The sequence below is a fragment of the Hesperophylax consimilis genome, chromosome 1, assembly GCF_061612785.1.
Source record: "Hesperophylax consimilis isolate HC1 chromosome 1, BYU_Hcon_1.0, whole genome shotgun sequence".
Classification (NCBI taxonomy): domain Eukaryota; kingdom Metazoa; phylum Arthropoda; class Insecta; order Trichoptera; family Limnephilidae; genus Hesperophylax; species Hesperophylax consimilis.
The window spans coordinates 2,661,512-2,682,674 of NC_142836.1; the positions used below are offsets into that span (position 1 = coordinate 2,661,512).

The 21,163-nt window shown below is 36.7% G+C and overlaps 1 protein-coding gene across 1 annotated transcript; it reads right to left on the reverse strand.

Moving 5' to 3' along the window:
* Positions 1 to 205: 205 nt before the first annotated feature.
* LOC149426121 (glutathione S-transferase-like) lies at positions 206 to 13,237 on the reverse strand. Its single transcript, XM_089635813.1, has 5 exons — positions 13,190 to 13,237; positions 3,209 to 3,364; positions 1,870 to 2,037; positions 1,270 to 1,412; positions 206 to 445 (listed from the first exon to the last, which is right to left on the reverse strand). The coding sequence occupies exons 2-5, from the start codon at positions 3,342 to 3,344 to the stop codon at positions 278 to 280; spliced, it is 615 nt and encodes a 204-aa protein (XP_089491939.1). The 5' UTR covers positions 3,345 to 3,364; positions 13,190 to 13,237; the 3' UTR covers positions 206 to 277.
* Positions 13,238 to 21,163: the final 7,926 nt, after the last annotated feature.

Genomic DNA, 21,163 nt, shown 5'->3' on the forward strand with positions numbered 1-21,163 from the left:
CTGCCAGATACATCGACGCCGTCAGGACGTTTATAATGTATAAAATAATTTAAAAAAATCTCCCTACTCCCATGATTAAAAGTGGAAAATTTTTCTAAATTAAGTATTTTATGATTTCAGATCCGCAACTTCTTCTAAAGGTCTGGAGTCAAAATTTTTGCTGGTGAAGATCCAGATTTGTCAAGATTCAAGAAAAAAGTCAGAGTTTGCACTAACTATTTATTTATACATATAATATTCAATGGTATGGTTTTGAGTTTATTTGTTGTGAGTATTTTTAGAATTGTGTAGCGGGCGCCGTTTCGTACCAGGCCTTGATCTGTGGCAGGGCCAGCACCTTGGCCAACAGAGCCTTGAGGCCGGGGCTGTCCGCGGTGATGTCCTGTCGGGCCATGCGGCTAATGTAGTCTGCCGCTCCCGCAAACCAGATGTCGGCCCAGGTTAACTGGAAGACAAATACAACTTAAAGCGGTCACTTTCAAACAAATAATACTTATGCCAGCAAACATTTTAATATCGGTTTCCAAATTTTTTTTTTTCTATCGTTAATTTTAACCCTATTCAATCGTGGGGCTTTTAGGGAACCAAGGAGGAGTGGAGAGGAGAGACAAAGTCCTCTTCCATCGTGGGGCCTTTAGGGAACCGAGGAGAGACGAAGGCCTTTTCCCTCGTGGGACCTTCAGGGAACCAAGGAGGAGTGGAGTGGAGAGGAGAGCTGAGGCCCTCTTCCCTCTTGGGTCCTCAGGGAACCAAGGGGGAGTGGACTCTTTCGTCGTGAGGCCTTCAGGAAACCAACGGGGAGTGGACTCTTCCCCCATGGGGCCTTCGGGGAACCAAGGAGGAGTGGAGAGGAGAGATGAGGACACCTCCATGAACTCTTCCCTTGTGGGGGGCCTTCATGGAAACAAAGGGAAATAGAGAGGATAGATGAGGCTCTCTTCCCTTGTGGGGCCTTCAGGGAACAAAGGAAGATTGGAAAGGAGAGATGAGACCTGGGAAGACACATTGAGGAAGCAGAAAATATAGCCACATATCCAACGGTGAACTTTATAAAAGGGACCGGCCGACTGTTATGGAATTTGGTAAAATGGGAGAGAGCACAATGGTCCCATGGCCTAAGTGAAAAACTATATGTAAACTGTCTCCGCTCTATAAATAAATATTGGAATTTCTCCAATTGGAAATTGGATTAAGGCGAAGATCCCGCTCTTCTTGTTTCATTTATGAGAATTTACCATTTCATACAATACTGTGTATTCTTAATTTTACCTTTCCAATTGCCAGGTATCCATTGTTTTCAGCAACCCTCTCCTCCAGCTTCTTGAGGAAGAATGGGATGATCTCGTCTTTCAAAACGACAAACTTCTTCTCCTTCAGCTCTGTGTCATTTTCATAGTAGGCCGCTGCTAACTCTGCAGATAATAAATCAATACATTTATTTATTTATTACACGCCTTAACGGGCTTTTATATTATATTTTACTATGTAGTTGTATAAACAAATATAATATCAGATTCAAATCACTGAACTATTATAAATACTTATTAAATGTTTTTACATTTACTCTATGAGCATTTGATTGAAAGTGGGCGATATCGAGGGGTTAAGGGCGGCCATTGAGGAGCAGTAAGATTTGCCCCATGATAAGAAGGCTCTGAAAATGCTTGAATCACCATTCCCAACTGATTAACTTTAAAGATTGTAGTTGTTAAAGTTTTTACCAGTTCAGCGAGCGGCGACAGGAATCTGCGAATGTTTTGACTGTGACTAACTCTGTTCTTTATAAATATGTATATAATGATTTAGGTTAGGTTAGGTTAGTACTGCCAAGAAACTATTAGTAAATATTCTGTTTAATTTAGAACTTACTGCCCCTGAAGTCACTAAAGATCTCGACGACGATATCGATCTCCAGGTTTTCGAGGTCGTTGGAGCCAGCGAGGCCGACTTGTTTGGCGAGGTAGCGGCAGAGGGGGATGCTCTGGTGGAACACCTTACCGTCAATCTCAAGAAGGGGAACCTGGCCCATGGGCGTGGCTGGAAGGGAATTGAACACAATCAGCCTTACTAAAGAATGTGGTGTAAATATTACGCAGTGAAGAAGGGCGGAACAGTGATAAACTTGACTTATTACCAAGGTGTTGTTTGGTTAAAACGGTCCTAAACAAAGCTCAAGGCTGGCTTTACCACACTGATGGGGGTGTAAGAATCTAATTAGTAAGACAGATTATGTATAAATATTTTGTACCTAATTCAAAAGATATTTCCATAGATGTTCCAGAACAACGTTAAAAATTCCATTTAAAGCTGAGGTAAGGTACGCACACACTCTGACACCAGTACACCACTGTACGCTCTAGCGGTAGAGTGTCGCGGTCGGCGCAAATACGTATCAGTGTAAATAAGTTTTTTTTTGTTGTGAATACCGCACAAAAGTCCCAACTGCTCCCAATTGTCTGGAGCCAGTGAGACTATGGCATCCCCTACTGGGATATGTTGTAAGGTAGGAGGAAGGTGGGGGAGTACCTGGCTATTCAGATCTCGTCACCAAACATGGCTGAAGCCATTTCAAGCAATGTTTCAATTCTGAATGGTGGTCTTACACCAAGACGATACTGAGAGTATCTTCCATTCTGGAAATAGAAATCTTTTGTAATATTGTAATCCAGTGGCAGTACCCGAAATCGCCTCCCAAATTGTAATGACTTAAGCCCATGTTAACTCTTTTCATGTTACCTGCCATTGTCTCACCATTTTAAATTTAGCAGGTTGAGTACGTATGCAGTATTTATTTAGAATTAAAATGATTTATGCCCATGTTATTAAGTACACACATAGTATTTATTTAGAATTAAAATGACTTATGCCCATGTTACCTGCCAATGTCTCATCATATCAAGTTGAGGTTGAGTACATACACAGTATTTCATTAGAATTAAAATGAGTTGGGTATGTATATTAAAATAAAAAAAGTGTATGTAAATGCAATTGGCCTGTGTCACTGATTTACTCACATTTGAATTTAAATTAGTTGAGGATTTAGTACTTATATCAAAGACCACAGATATAGTTTGGTACAATTCTTATCATTATTCTCGATGATAAGAAACCGATTTTTCTGGAGTTTTAAATAGTGATAATAATTGCAATCTTTATACCAAGAATAATAAGCAAATAAGGAAATTATCAATAAAGTTTTTATACTTACAAGGCTTCAGTTTGGCCCAACTGTCACCGGTGACACGTATATCTTCAAAGTCAATCTTGCCATAGACTAGCAACAAGCGCATGGGCTCTCCTAGCGCCTTCACGGGGAAGTAGGTCAGACGGTACTTGGGGGCCATGGCGCTGCTTCTTGGAGTTACTAACAGCAATTAATAATTCAACTAAGTTACAATTAATATTTGATTTTATCCTATACATCAATGACGTTACTAACATTTCCTACAGTGTTAAAGTTTTACTCTTTGCTAATGATATGAAGCTGTTTAAGGTCATTAATGATTTAGACGATTGCCTAATCTAGAAATAGAATTTTTTCAAATGGTGTTCTTGTAATAAACTTGAGCTAAATATTAACAAATGCCAAGTTATGAGATTCTATAGAATTAAACATCCAATAATATATAATTATTCATTGTGTAATGTTGACTTAATCTCTGAAGTCAAAATACTTGACCTAGGCATCATTTTTGACCAAAAACTCTACTATTTACTTGTATAAATTGAAAGCATTCTAGAATATAACTCTACAATTTGGTCACCTTTCATAATCATATTAAAATCATGGAAAGAGTCTAACACACTTTTGAGGTGTATACATTTTAGACAGAATTCCTTTAAAATAAATAGATGTGAGTTTTTATTAAATTGATTGAAATTGTTGAAGTTAAGTGATTGTTGATTATTGTGAAAATTTTTGACGAAACCGATCATATGGCGATCTGCTTGGACATTTGACGCATATTAGGGGGCAGTACTTGGAACGTTTTTTATAAACTCAAACCGTCGGGTTGGATATCTACAAAGCCTTTGATAGGGTCTGGCACCGGGCACTTGTCAGAAAGTTACCATGCATGGGATCCATCCAACCCTGCATCATTGTTGGATTGACATTCTCAAGGAAAGAACAATTTAATCCGTAGTTGACGGCTTCTCTTCTTTTCCGCTCCAAATAAATACGGGGGTGCCACAAGGATATGTGCTGTCACCAATGCTGTTTTTGTTGCAATCTATTTGAATGTGCAAAAATTCATCTGACGACAGCACCGTTCACGAGGGTTATCTTTTTGATAATCCCCCTTCCACTTATGATGTCCGAACAGCTCAGGAAGATTTGAGACAAAAAGTTGACCACCACCTCAAGAAGGTTTGTACCTGGGGCAAGGCCAACCTAGTCAGTTTCAACATCTCATAAATCCAAGTGTGTCTGATTTCGGAAAAAGGAGATCAATGACTGTCTGGTACAATTTTATGGAGCACCCACCCCATTAAAGACTCCATTGAAATGCTTGGAATAAGTATATCAGACCGGCTCAAGTATCGGAGTTCTATAGAAGCCTGAGTAAATTTGGTTCCAAGAAGCCTGGCGTCTTGTACAGGGCTAGCAGATTCTTCAATAGTGACCAAATGCTAACCCTATTCAAATCTCAAGTACGCCCAGCATTTGAATTTGGGAGCCACCTCTGGGCTGGAGCACCATAATACTTAATAAACCTACTCGATTCTGTGCAAAGTAGGGCAGTCTGACTGATTGACAATCCATTGTTAACAGACCGATTGCCATCTCTAATGCACAGACGCAATGTGGGCATGCTGAGTCTGTTCTACAGGTTTTTAATGGAGCCTGCTCTAAAGAGAGAGAAGAATTGGTCGATTGGTCCCCGGTGCACATGCGTGAAACTCGACATACACAAGCAGAACACTCGTTCACAGTTGATGTTGGCTTCATGGGAAAAGAGCAGCTTCTTAGACTCGTTTTTATGTAAGACGGAACAAGCTACCGGCATCTGTTTTTCCTCCTTATAATCCGGGCCTCTTCAAGACCCACATTAATAAATCCTTTCCTACAGCCCCTACCTTAACCCGCCTCACAACGCTGCCTAACCAGGTGGCGACATAGCTACCCTGCCTTTACATTGTACAGACAGGGGATCTCTTGTGAGGTGTCACGTAAAAAAGCTTCAGCTTAACAGATAAGATCTTAAGTCATTTTATAATACTGTTGCCTTGCAACCATTCTATGTAAAATAGATAACAAGATTATTTTCAAGTGTTAGTTGAGATAATTCATGTTGTTACGCAACTTTATTGATTAATTAATTAGGTGGGGCAACTAATCATCGTGCAAACGATAACATGCAAACAAATTAATTAAAATATTTATCCGCAGGCTTACCCCTATAACTGTGAGCTGTCACATATACACTGTTATACAGAGAGGAATACATATGGTAGTTAGTCCCAGAATTTCCACACTGAAAAAATACCGACTTCTAATAATAATCAATGCAAGTAATTCTGGGCTATAAAATGCAACATTTAAAATTTTATAAAGAGATAACATATTTATTATCTATCGAAATTTATATGTGAAAATGGAATGTATCGGGGACATCTTTAAGGCACAATAAAACGCCTTTAAGATACGTATAGATCTTTGTATTATTTAAGCTGTTTCTTACAAATAAATATAAATAATATTTATAATCTATAGCAAAACATGGCCATATTTTTGCTGTGAACAGTGGGGCTTGTATAAATTATGCATGATGATTTAGAAGAATCCACGACATTACTTGCACTACCAGTGGGGAGAATAGAGAATGCTTCATTCATTTTAATTATTAAGTGCAGACAACAAAATCCACTCTGTATCTAATATTATGCTTAGGAATACAATATCACCATATGGGTTTCCATGCTTAGTGTCATATATTACAATATCGCCATATTGGTTGCCATGCTTGGTGTCATTTAATACAATATCGCCATATGGGTTTCCATGCCTGGTGTCATGTAATAAAATATGGCCATATTGTTTGCCATGCTTGGTGTCATGTAATAGAATATCACCATATGGGTTTCCATGCTTGGTGTCATGTAATACAATATGGCCATATGGGTTTCCATGCCTGGTGTCATGTAATACAATTCCGTAATATGGGTTTCCATACTTGGTGTCATGTAATACAATATCGCCATATGGGTTTCCATGCCTGGTGTCATGTAATACAATACCGCAATATGGGTTTCCGTGCTTGGTGTCATGTTATTCATGGTGTCCTCTTTATCTCTAACTTTAGCCAATCTTTGATTTTTTTTTTTTACATTAACTCCGCACAGGAGGCTCAGAGGAAAATAATTTCCCTTAAGGTCTATGACATCTTTGGGGATGCTTTGTGGAGGATTATAATTTTAGTTTAACAACCTTTCTGTGTTTGGTCAGAGATAAAGTATTAACATTTTGACTTAATTTTATTTCTGTACCAAGTTGTTATTAATCAAATCAAATATTTGCTGAACTTGTAAATAATAGCGCGCCATGTATTTTAGCTGCTATCATAAACAGTTAATTAATGCAGAAATATACAAGCAATGATGCAACAGGTGAGGCAGACATGTGAGAGGAGCCTTGAATGATCCACCTTTATCAATTCTTATCTCACATTGTTATCAGGCTTATGGTTTTATTTAAAGAACCTAGCATAGAATTTAAAATAATTGTTTTCACCTCCCACAGTACTCAAGTATTTATTTATAGAAGTAAAGCGTTCACGGCTGTGCTAAAACTATTATTGAACCTCTACAAAAAGGCCAAAAATGGTAATACCTACGTGTTATCAACAAGTGACCGACAAGATACTCTTCCATTCGACTTGATTCGAGTATAATGTCAAATACGTCAAGTCCACCTAAAATTTATGCCAACACATTTCTTGTACAAACATGACAAAAAACTCTTTTAGAACACAATGTCACAATGACACTACAAAATACCTAAACTACATGTCTCCACCAGAACTATAACCGACCGACACTAGAAAATACCTAAACTACATGTCTCCACCAGAACTATAACCGACCGACACTAGAAAATACCTAAACTACATGTCTCCACCAGAACTATAACCGACCGACACTAGAAAATACCTAAACTACATGTCTCCACCAGAACTATAACCGACCGACACTAGAAAATACCTAAACTACATGTCTCCAACAGAACTATAACCGACCGACACTAGGAAATACCTAAACTACATGTCTCCACCAGAACTATAACCGACCGACACTAGGAAATACCTAAACTACATGTCTCCACCAGAACTATAACCGACCGACACTAGAAAATACCTAAACTACATGTCTCCACCAGAACTATAACCGACCGACACTAGAAAATACCTAAACTACATGTCTCCAACAGAACTATAACCGACCGACACTAGGAAATACCTAAACTACATGTCTCCACCAGAACTATAACCGACCGACACTAGGAAATACCTAAACTACATGTCTCCACCAGAACTATAACCGACCGACACTAGAAAATACCTAAACTACATGTCTCCACCAGAACTATAACCGACCGACACTAGAAAATACCTAAACTACATGTCTCCACCAGAACTATAACCGACCGACACTAGAAAATACCTAAACTACATGTCTCCACCAGAACTATAACCGACCGACACTAGGAAATACCTAAACTACATGTCTCCACCAGAACTATAACCGACCGACACTAGAAAATACCTAAACTACATGTCTCCACCAGAACTATAACCGACCGACACTAGAAAATACCTAAACTACATGTCTCCACCAGAACTATAACCGACCGACACTAGGAAATACCTAAACTACATGTCTCCACCAGAACTATAACCGACCGACACTAGAAAATACCTAAACTACATGTCTCCACCAGAACTATAACCGACCGACACTAGAAAATACCTAAACTACATGTCTCCACCAGAACTATAACCGACCGACACTAGAAAATACCTAAACTACATGTCTCCACCAGAACTATAACCGACCGACACTAGAAAATACCTAAACTACATGTCTCCACCAGAACTATAACCGACCGACACTAGAAAATACCTAAACTACATGTCTCCACCAGAACTATAACCGACCGACACTAGAAAATACCTAAACTACATGTCTCCACCAGAACTATAACCGACCGACACTAGAAAATACCTAAACTACATGTCTCCACCAGAACTATAACCGACCGACACTAGAAAATACCTAAACTACATGTCTCCACCAGAACTATAACCGACCGACACTAGAAAATACCTAAACTACATGTCTCCACCAGAACTATAACCGACCGACACTAGGAAATACCTAAACTACATGTCTCCACCAGAACTATAACCGACCGACACTAGAAAATACCTAAACTACATGTCTCCACCAGAACTATAACCGACCGACACTAGAAAATACCTAAACTACATGTCTCCACCAGAACTATAACCGACCGACACTAGAAAATACCTAAACTACATGTCTCCACCAGAACTATAACCGACCGACACTAGAAAATACCTAAACTACATGTCTCCAACAGAACTATAACCGACCGACACTAGAAAATACCTAAACTACATGTCTCCACCAGAACTATAACCGACCGACACTAGAAAATACCTAAACTACATGTCTCCACCAGAACTATAACCGACCGACACTAGAAAATACCTAAACTACATGTCTCCACCAGAACTATAACCGACCGACACTAGAAAATACCTAAACTACATGTCTCCACCAGAACTATAACCGACCGACACTAGAAAATACCTAAACTACATGTCTCCACCAGAACTATAACCGACCGACACTAGAAAATACCTAAACTACATGTCTCCACCAGAACTATAACCGACCGACACTAGAAAATACCTAAACTACATGTCTCCACCAGAACTATAACCGACCGACACTAGAAAATACCTAAACTACATGTCTCCACCAGAACTATAACCGACCGACACTAGAAAATACCTAAACTACATGTCTCCACCAGAACTATAACCGACCGACACTAGAAAATACCTAAACTACATGTCTCCACCAGAACTATAACCGACCGACACTAGAAAATACCTAAACTACATGTCTCCACCAGAACTATAACCGACCGACACTAGAAAATACCTAAACTACATGTCTCCACCAGAACTATAACCGACCGACACTAGAAAATACCTAAACTACATGTCTCCACCAGAACTATAACCGACCGACACTAGAAAATACCTAAACTACATGCAACGACAGCATAAAGACAATTCAAGTACCTAGCTCCTAAAACCTGCAATCCTCTCCCTGATGACCTAAACACCGAAACCAAGCTCCATACCTTCAAAAAACAAATAACGTTATATCTCAATCATAATATCCATATATTCTACACTTTTACCACTTAAAAATCCTTCACACAAAATTGTAAAACAATAATTATTATGTATTATCAATCATACTGTGAATAATTTCAATAAATTCAATCTACAAGCTTCATTCGCCATAACACGGGGACATTCCTAGCATAGATATACCACTCACCAAGCATAGTGGGTGAAATAATATTGAAAAATGTACTTACTGTACAAAATTTCATGAATAAAAGACAATAATAAAAATAATAAACATTAAAATTAATATGCAATTTTTTTTTGTTGCTTTTTGCTAATTGGGTTAACCCTCTCAATACCAGAGTTCTTCCTGAGGAACATGAAGGAAAAAAATAATATCTCTTGATTTTATGAACCAAACAGCCCCGTATTTTGCGTATCGCTTGTAAAAGATATATTTTATAAGGAATATAACAAATCGCGTACTGGCAACACCAAATATTTTTGTTATTTCGATTTCAAAAGGCATCTTTGACAGCATTTAACGGTTTGACTCATCTAGGATTTCTGCATAACATCAAAGGTAAGATATAGCATTTTTCTGTTGAAAATAATTATTATATTGTATATACATGTCTAATCTGGTCGATAAATATGATTTCCATTCAAAAACATTGCTTTTTCATTTTGTTTTCGCTAAAAACGTTCATGTTCCTGTGGAGGCACATTGGTTGTCGGTGGATGTTTTTTATGGAGATCTTTTTTGGGGCTTTTATATTGTTTTTCTTGTTTTAATTTGATTCTTTCAAGATGTTTTAACTTATTTTAACATTTTCCGGTAGAATATAACTTATTATTATCATTTTTATAGATGGCTGTAAGAGGTTTAACACACGATGAGATTACTGTGGCGTTGGAAGGTGATATTTCCGACGTCGAATGTGAGTCTGATGGTGAAGGTGAAGAGGGCTGGCAAGTGGAGTACCTTGAACCAGAATCAACTCTCCAGGATCGTGCAGAGGAATGCAATGTGGAGGCATTGAGCCAAGCTCTGAGAATGGATGTGGAAATCTATGTAAGTACTTTTGTCATTATTTCTTATTGTCATATTACAGAGATTATTGTTTTTGATATTGTTATCAATATGGATCATTGTGTTTGATATTGTTATCAATATGGATCATTGTGCTTGATATTGTTATCAATAAGGACATAGCTGGGTTTTAAATGAAACTATAAAGTATTATTTTTTCAATTATAGAGTTTTGAAGAGAGGCAGCAGCCGGAGGGAGCAGTGGGAGGCGAGCCAGAGTCCGGCACCGTGCCCCAAGGACAGCCCGATGACGCCACAACCTCCCATGGACGGAGAGCAGATCTCCGGTGGATTAAAAAGGATCAGGAGCCTGTGGATTCTAACTGCGATGTGGAATTCTCAAATCCACCGCTGAATATGTCTGCTCTACAATATTTTTCATGTTTCATAGATGAAAATATTATAAAAAATATTGTAGAGCAGACAAATTTGTATTCAGTGCAAAAGAATTGTAACAGTGTAAACACTTCACTTAACGAAATGAAACGATTTCTAGGAATGCACATCATGATGGGTATCCTCAACTATCCGGCATTTCACCTGTACTGGGCGAATGATACGAGGCTATCTCTTATCGCTGATGTCATGCCTAGAAATCGTTTCACTAAGTTACGGTCGTGTTTACACTTGAACGATAACAACACAATGATTCTCAGAGGACACGAGGGCTACGACAAGTTATTCAAAGTAAGGCCGTTGGTAAATGCCCTGCAGGAAAATATGGCCAAGATCGAACCTGAAGAGTTCAATTCTGTAGACGAGCTCATGATACCGTTCAAAGGGAGGAGTAATTTGAAACAGTACATTAAAAATAAGCCACATAAGTGGGGCATCAAAGTCTTCTCCCGAGCGGGAGCCAGTGGGCTCGTCTATGATTTTGAGATCTATACGGGCAAAAGCACTAATGTGGGTGAGAAGAGTGCCCTCGGTATTAGTGGAGACATTGTATTGCGGTTGGTAAAGGGTATCCCTCCAAACCGTAATTTCAAAGTCTCCACTGACAATTGGTTCACTTCTCACGCACTTATGGTTGCCTTGAAATCGGTAGGCATATTAGCCGTGGGAACAGTAAGGACTAACCGCTTGCCTGGTTGTGTGTTTGTGGCTGACTCCTTACTGAAATCCCAAAACCGCGGCTCGTATGATTACCGATGTGAGAGGCAATCCAATGTTTTTGCCCTAAAATGGTTCGATCGGAAGCCTGTTCACGTCGTATCATCATATCTGGGACATAACCCCGTGACGGTTGTGAAGCGATGGTCACAGGCAGATTCTGCACACGTTGATGTGCCATGTCCCGCTATCATCGCCGAGTATAATAAATACATGGGTGGGGTCGACCTTCATAATATGTTGGTGGAATTATATCGCACAGACATTAGGACCAAGAGGTTTTATCTTCGAATTGTATTTCATTTAATTGACATGAGTGTCGTCAATGCATGGCTGTTGCATAAACGACACTCAAATCAATTAGGTATGAAACACAAAACGTTCATTGAATTTCGTGCGGAAATCGCCAAGGCTCTAATGTCTGCGCACGATAATTATTCCGAAAACAAAAAAAGGGGTCGACCTTGCTCTTTGGCGGATGAAGCGGGGCCTAGCACGGTAAAAAAACGTGCCCTACCTGCACCACGTCCAGTAGCTGATCTGAGATATGATGGTATTGGGCATGAACCAACGTTCATGGATAAGCCACAGCGATGCAGGCTATGCATTAAAATGAAGACCTTTCTAAAGTGTGAGAAATGTGGCGTAGCCCTTTGTCTCCAAAGAGAAAGAAATTGTTTTGTTTTATTCCACCATTAATGATGGAATAAAACAAAACAATTTTAATTGTGTATGTTCTATTTTATTTGTATTTGTTTGTCTTATGTTAATTTAGGGAAATGGTTTTGGTAAAAAAAAAATATAATTTAGAGTTTTTTTTGTGTATTAAAATTATTTTAGCGTAATATTATATTGTAATTTAATGTATTGGTCTTTATAGTTTATTAGTATTGAATTTTGTATATTTATTTTTCATTAAAACAATTAAAAACACTTAAAAATTATGTATGCTTCTTGTACTACCCGTCCTTTGATTTACACCCCCGAAGCCCCAATGTTCTTCCTCAGGAACATGAAATATTTCCAAAACTGTATGATAAAATTTTTTTTTTTTTTTTGTAAAAATATTGAAAAAAATCACAGATGTCGAAAACATAGAGAAACATTTTTTTCAATGGCTGGAAAAATTCTGGTATTGAAAGGGTTAACTGTAAAAATATGATGTACCTAATAGCTATACACTTTGTACTTTATATTTTATTTGTACAATAAAAAAAAAATCACTTTGAATTTGCATCCAAAATCGCCAAAAAGATAAATAATCATTATTTTTTATCCATCCAGTACACCACTGTACAAGCAACGATCTCTTTAAAATTATTTACATATAAACATGCAATTTCATTTCAATTTACTTGTACAATACTCGAAATTCTACAATCAAAGACACATCCAACTTTCCTACTAATTACTCATATCTGGCCAAAACCAAACCAAATCACATATTATTATACAATAACTACGGTATAAAACGTAATGTATTACAATATTATAGTTTATAGTCTAGTAAAGCCTTCTAAATTAATTAATAAATGGATGTAAACCTCACAGATACTGTTGTGAATATAACCAAATACAGACAAAACTAGCTTACCGAGTTCAGACGATTTAACAAGGAACCGACAAGTCAGTAGGCACACAATAGTGGAAATGAATTTAAAATTTGCCGGCCGGCGCAACTCATATAGTTGGTAGCGAGAAGTTCGCATGTTTGTCGCTAGGTTCGTGATAGTTTTCGCAGGGTTGTCGATCCATAATATTCTAAAACAGGGGTAGGGAAATTTAAGTGATTGCCGTATCACCCGCGGGCCGCACTTATTTATTTTATATATTATTATTTTTTTTTATTATTTGGTACAATATTTTTTACATTTTAAAGTTTCCAGTAATGTATTTTATTTTTATATCACACCTGGAAAGAATTCTTCGAACACCAAATTGAAAGATGCGTCATGTCCACAAAATGTCAGCTACCAGAAATTTATAACTGCACTCGGAATGCGAAAATTGTGTCCCTTGAGTTGCGTCTACAGATGAGTCCGCAAATCGAATTTTAAGTTGCGTTCAAAACACAACTAAGAGGAATTCTGCATAAGAGTCCACGAGCTATCGCTACACGCGGAACACGAGATGGTTTTTCTCGGAATTTTGTGGCATATGGTGTGAAACTAGAATTTAAACCCCACTTTGAACATGCGAACGGTTTCCTTCGAAATGTGTCAGCAGATGAATTCGCAACTGGAATTTTAACATATCATTTGGAAGACAAAATTGATTACGATTGAATCTTTGTGCGAGATTTGCCCAGCTTTGATTAAAGCTGCACCCAGCAAATGAAAATGGTTCCTCTGATTTTTGCAGCACACAGTCTACGTTTTAGATTTTGTAACTGCAAATCACAATGACCTGCAACATGAAATGGTGTTAACAAAGCATCGTTTCTATACTCATCTACAATATAATATGTACAGCAAAATGGACGACTTCGTAAGCACGCAAATGGAAAACAGCATCAAAATCAACGAATTCAAGAGTCTAAGTGCAAAAGAGTGCAACGAAATCATCACTGATAGTTTCTGAGGTATAAAAGTACTGGAGCCTTCAAAAAAATATAGAAGAATTTATTCTCAATTTAAATAATCTACAAGTAAAGCCGGGCGTTATAGTGTTAACGGAAACACATACGAATAGTGACACTCCACATTATAATGTATGTGATTACACTTACATACAAACAAACACGGATATGTAACGCATATTTGGGGGCGGTACATGGAACGTTTTGGTGAAACCCAAACCGTTGGGTTGGATATCTCCAAAGCCTTTGACAGAGTCTGGCACCGGGCGCTTATCGGGAAATTACCATCGTATGGGATCCACCCAACCCTGCATAGTTGGATTGCGGACTTTCTGAGGGGAAGAACAATTCAAACCGTGGTTGACGGCTCTTCTTCCTCACCGCACCAAATCAATGCGGGGGTGCCACAAGGATCTGTGCTGTCTCCGACGCTGTTTTTATTGCACATCAACGATCTCGTTGAATGTGCACCAATTCACTGCTACGCTGATGACAGCACCGTTCACGAGGGTTATCTTTTTGACAGGCCCCCTTCCACCTATGATGTCCGAACAGCTCGGGAAGTTTTGAAGCGAAAAATTGACCACCACCTAGAGATGGTTCGTGCCTGGGGTAAGGCCAACTTGATCAGTTTCAACGTCTCAAAAACCCAAGCGTGTCTGATTTCGGCAAAGAGGGAGATCAATGACTGTCTGGTGCAATTTGATGGGAGCACTCTCCCCAATAAAGACTCCATTGAAATGCTTGGAGTTACTATATCAGACCAGCTCAAGTATCGGGGATCCATAGAAGCCCGAGTAAATCAGGCCTCCAAAAAGTTGGGCGTCTTGTACAGGGCTAGGAGATTCTTCAACAGTGACCAGCTGCTGACCCTGTGCAAGTCTCAAGTCCGCCCAACTATTGAATTTGGGAGCCACCTTTGGGCTGGTGCCCCAAAATACTTGATAAACCTGCTTGAGTCTGTGCAAAGGAGAGCGATCCGTCTGATTGACAATCCGTTGTTAACAGACCGATTGCCTTCTCTGATGCATAGACGCAATGTAGGCATGCTGTGTCTGTTCTACAGGTATTTTAATGGAGCCTGCTCCAAGGAGCTAGCAGCATTGATTCCTGATGCACCGGTGCACGTGCGCGAAACTCGACGGACACGAACTGAACACCCGTTCACGGTTGACGTTGGCTTCATGAGAACGGGCCGTTTTTACGACTCGTTTTTGTGTAAGTCGGCTCGTATGTGGAACGAGCTACCGGCATCTGTTTTTCCTCCCTCCTATAATCCGAGCCTCTTCAAGGCCCGCATTAACAAATCCCTTCCTACAGCCCCTACCTTACTCCGCCTCACAACGCCGCCCAACCGGGTGGTGACATAGTTCCCCTGTCTGTGCACTGCACAGGCAGGGACACTCTTGTGAGGTGTCACATAAAAAAAAAAAAAAAAAAACACAAACATTAATAAAAACACTGGTATCGCAATATTCATTAATAACAAATATAACAACATTGTATCAATTCAAAGTATCTGTCAAATTAAAATTATACTACCAACCATGTAAAAGCCCTCTGGGCATTAAATAAATAAATAAATAAAATAAAAATATTAGAACACAGTGTAGATTCAACTAACTGCATAGAAATTCAACTCAACTACAATAAAATGAATTATTATTTAATAGCAATCTATAGAACTCATGGATCTAACGCCAAATTATTTATCGAACAAATACGACAAATAATATCAATATTCAAAAACAAAACTTGCAATCACCGGGGATTTCAATATCAACATTAAAAAAATATAGATAATACTCTTAAACATGATTATTTAAACTGTACGACAGAAAACAATTTTAAATCATGTATAAATGAAAATACGCGGGAGATTTAAGGTCAGAAACCATCTTGTATAGATCATTTTTGGACAAATATTAACATAAAAGATCTCCATAAAATAAAAACCGTTGTCTGGAAAAATAACATTACCGACCATCACACGTGTATATTTTTGTACTAGGATGAAAAAAAACTTGTTAGTGAACAAATCGTATAAAAAATTAAATCTGCAGAAATTAATTGATCACTTGAAAACTGAAAATTGGCAGCCTATAATCAATTGTGAAGAGGTTGAAATATGTTCAACGATCTTTGAAAACATTTTATCCACGCATATAGAAAAATCTAAAACTTTAATTCCAAATCGTAGTCTGGCAAAAAATAAATTCTTGAAACCGTGGGTCACTCAGGATCTATTAAATTCAATAAGAGAAAAAAATAAGCTTTACAAACAAACAATTAATTTCCCATACAACGTAGAATTAGATAATAATTACAAAAAATATAAAAATAAATTGACGCGACTAATCAAAATCAGTAAAGATGACTACTACAGACATAAAATAATAAGCTCTGAAAACAACCCGAAAATAATCTGGCAAACAATCAACTGTGCAATAGAAAACAATAAACAAAAACAGTCAATCAACGAAATTTAAGATGAAAATAACGTAATAATAAATGAAGAATGAAAGAAAACTCAAAAAATGTGCTAATGTTTTCAACTCATTTTTCGCAAAAGTGGGACAAAACCTAGCCAAAAAAAAAATAATGTTACAAAAAGATCGAATAAACAACCAATTATAGAAAATATACAAAATCTAAACACACTATCCCAATTTAAAATGATCAGCGAAGTAGATATTTTAAACATAATTGAAAATATGAAAGGAGGGTCGTCTCCAGGTTATGACAATATAACAGTAGAAATTTTAAAATCTAAAAGACCATGTGATAAAACCATTAACTCGCCTAATTAATACAAGTCTCAAAAATGGAATATTTCCGTCTAATTATAAGAAAATAATTATTTCACTTATATTTAAAAGTGGAAATACCCAAAATGTAACAAATTATCGACCAATTTCCCTCATTTCAAATATAGGCAAAATATTTGAAAAGTTGTAAAATCTCAACTAATGGAATTTGTTGAAAACAACAAAAAACTTCACAACAACCAATACGGATTCCGAAAAGCGCGAGGAACACAAGATGCAATTGCAAATCCCACATCTCACATATACGAAAGCCTAGACAAGAGCAAAAAATGTGCTGGTATTTTCATAGACCCGAGAAAAGCTTTCGACAGTATATCCCACACAAAACTTATGGAAAAATTAGATAATCTGAACATTAAAAAGAATGTAGCAAATTTGATAAAAAACTACCTAAATAATCGCCCTCAATATTTCAAAATAAACAATGTATATTGCAATGAAGATACAGATACAAGATATATGGAATCCCACAAGGTACGGTACTGGGTCCAATATTATTCATCTTATATGTAAACGGGATATTTTCTCAAACACTTCATGATAATACAACCTCTTATGCTGACGATACAGTCATCATTGAAAGTGACAATACATGGGAATTAGTCAAACTAAAAGCAACAGAAGACATAAACACTCTAAAATACTGGTTTGACATAAACTTATCAGAACAATAGAAAACGATAAACACCTACTAAAAGCAATTAAAGAGAAGTTCAATGTAAAAATACCAAAATGTTGAAACTATATTTTTAATTAATCATAAATTTTAATATTCATAATTACAAACACTAAATACTCTTAATCTTGATGCTCACCACTCTTCTAGACACAAGCGCCAGCTTCTATAGAAGAGGAACATTCAAAAATCAAAAGCAGTGAAAACTAATTGAATGAATTATTTTAGTTAACATTGATTGTATTCTGTAATACTGTTATATTGTAAATTGATTAATTATTTAATAAATAAAAATAAAATAGTAAAAAATATCTGCACTTCGAACAGGATTGTGTTTTTCTTCAAAATGCGTCAGCAGATAAATCCAAAACTGGAATTTAATCGTTACATTCTGAACGCAAAACTGGTTTTATCTTAAGAGTTACTCCTTAAGATAACACGAAAATGGTTTCCTCCGATTCTTGCAGCACACAGTCTGCAACCAGAATTTTATAACTTCACTTCAAATACTAAAATGAATCCACAACTGTAATTTTATCTGTAAGCAAGTCCCCAGTTTAATTGGCACTATACGCATACTTTCGCATTACACATTTAATTTCTTATTAGTTAAATAATAAGTATATTAAATTAAATTAAAAAGGGATGTTGGATCGCCTATTTATTTTTGCGTAAACTGCTTTCTAGTAACATAGGTGAATACATAAGTACCTGTCAGCTATGTGTTATATCTTTCTCTGGGTTTTGTAATAATGTCTTAAAAATGGATCTGAAACACCGTGAAAGAATTTTCGTGAAATTCACGTGAAAGATCAGCAGGCCGCACCATAAGCCTAGCGGGCCACATGAGGCCGCAGGTTCTCCACCGGCTCTAAAATATCCTCAGTAAATGTTCACATCACCAGTTCCTTTACCTCCAAAATGCGGTAAAACATTATTTAAATTAGAGTTTTTTTTTTAAATAGTAATTTTCTATTTCAAAGTGGTTTTAAGAACGGAAATTTGTTTGAATATTTGTTGCTAACGAAAATGAAATTATAGTAAGTACATTTTCACAATTATTATTTTTCGATGTGCTTACATATAATCAAGTCATACCATAAGTATAAGTCCCTGCATTTTACCCGCAAAAAGGTTCTCCCCGCAAAATGCCCAATTCTTGGGATATCTCAGAAATTCCCAATTCGGGGAATTTCCCACGATTTGGCAACCCTGAGTATTGGCGCCTTCGCAAAATTTTTTGAATTTTCAAATGATTAGTTCTAATTTCGATGTCTAAAAACGCATTGAAAATCGCAGGAATTTTATTGACATCTCAAATGAAGATCCTGTGGTGTGTATAAACTAATAAGTTAATAGTAGACCACGCCTCCAAAAGATTATGTTTCTAATTTTCTCTCAAAATTTCCTCTGAAATCATAAGATTTGTAAGTAGGTACATTTTACGTAACATTTTTATAATTTCAAATAAGAATATCAAACAATTTGTCCAAAGAAACGCCTAACCATTAAAACAGGACTTCACATTTCGAATAGGTATTACATTTTTTAAGTCAGGGAGCACTTTTGATCATAAGAATAATTAAAAAACTGCCTTTGAATAAAAGAACTACATACTTTCTCAAATAGATTCTGTACTTCACTTCCAACAATAAAGAAAATGGATATTGTTAATGATTTAAAAAAAAAATCAAAAACTGTAACATCAGAGGAATTTGAAAAAAATCAGTAATTATTTAAATAAAATCTAGTCCACCTCAGCATACACAGGTTCCCCTAGTAAGGAGAACTAAAAAAACATGATGAATTATCTTTTATCCTTAAAATTTGTTATTGTGTAGCAATAAAAATGTGTATTGAAACTAAAATAATTTTTTTAATTAGGTACCTACACTAAATGTAAATAAAAAATAGGTTATTAGAGTTAAGCCTGTGACAGACACGCTATATTTTCGTGGTTTGGCCTATTTCAGCATATCACTCGCCATATATTCCCATTTGTAGTGTATGGCGAGCAATATGCTGAAATACTATGAGAACTTATTCTCCCTCATCCTCACCATCGAACGTTCGGAAAAAAAACTGAAGACACTTTAAAAAATATATTTTTATTTGTTTGGTTCATCTCCTTTTTTGTATGCAGTATTTTTTTTATGTTATTCAAAGAAAAAGTATAAAATGAAACAGCATTATAAATACTTTGCTTAGTTAACTTTGCTTCCTTACTTAAATTCTCAACAAAGAGCTTATGTAAGATATGGTTTTTAAAACTATCACAGGAGGTCTTTTTTTACTAATAAATTTAAAACAAAGGCCATTCTCTCACGGGACAGAAAAAAACAGCTGGCAACTAAGTCGTTATACTGTATATTTCAATGGCGGTCCGCACATATGCAACTTATCAAAGACCATTGTTTAACGCCGACGCAACCAGGCCAACCAGTCTCTCGCAACTCGCCGTGCTGAATTTATCCAGGAGTTATAATTATATAATTATGTTGCATGAAAGAAATAAGTTTAAACATGAATAATAAACATTACAGTTTTATGTTGAGTTTGTAAGTTGTAAGTTAAGTTTGTAATTTTAAATACATACCTACTATACTTAGTTTTTAACTTTATTGCTATATAATATCATGATTTTTATATTAGCACATATCACGTAACCAATGTGTATTTATATTTTATATTATGTACTATTTTAAGAGGAAGCTACAAGCCAAAAATGGGTTTATTCTTGGTATACCTTATATGGTAGGTAAAGTAATAGGCATTAAAATTGCTTGACAAACGGAGTCTAGTAACATTCAATTTCAATCAAAAAACTGGTTTTTATTTATTTTGTAAATAATTTTATAAGAAAGCAAAAAAGTTAATCAAGTGAAACTGTCACAGATAATCTTAGCTAACACTGTATTTTTTAAAAGTTGTTTCCTTTATGCGTTCATACCATAGACATATGAATATTAGTAGACCTGCCCTAAGTGATTAAAAGCGTATTATTCCCCACTCCCCATACCGGTTCCATTGGAGCCGGCTGGGCTCGCGTATGGCTTCCCATGAATCTTGAGAATGTGACGTCATCATTCTTGTTCGAACTAGCGTCGAGCTATGGTCGAGGCATTTTACGAAATAACACGGCAAAATAGTGGCTTGTGATATGAAAACTTGTAAAAATAGATGTGAAAAAGAGAATAAACCCAATTGTATTACATTCCATATGTAAGCATCATTTTAAGCTTATTCACGTCGTATAATATGAATCAGTTGTCGAAACATATACTATCACATCGAGCCAACATTGGTCGAATGTAGCGATTCTCAAGTGTGCGCATCGTTGTTACTGGGAAGTAAATTATGAACACTTATAAAAGAGTCTTAACTAAATACGTAAACAAAATATTCCACTCTGAAAATAGAAGAAATTTTTTTTGCCGAATTTGGACTTCGCAAATTTGTTCATAACGTGGCGAGTAATTTGCACTC

What these genes read in the sequence shown, in the direction of transcription:
- LOC149426121 (XM_089635813.1), bottom strand. Translation starts at nt 3,344, where the DNA reads ATGGCCCCCAAGTACCGTCTGACCTACTTCCCCGTGAAGGCGCTAGGA. An exon ending in TTGGGCCAAACTGAAGCCTT is followed by an intron (nt 2,038 to 3,208) that starts GTAAGTATAAAA and finishes ATTCCCTTCCAG; the next exon opens with CCACGCCCATGGGCCAGGTT. An exon ending in GATACCTGGCAATTGGAAAG is followed by an intron (nt 446 to 1,269) that starts GTAAAATTAAGA and finishes TTTGTCTTCCAG; the next exon opens with TTAACCTGGGCCGACATCTG.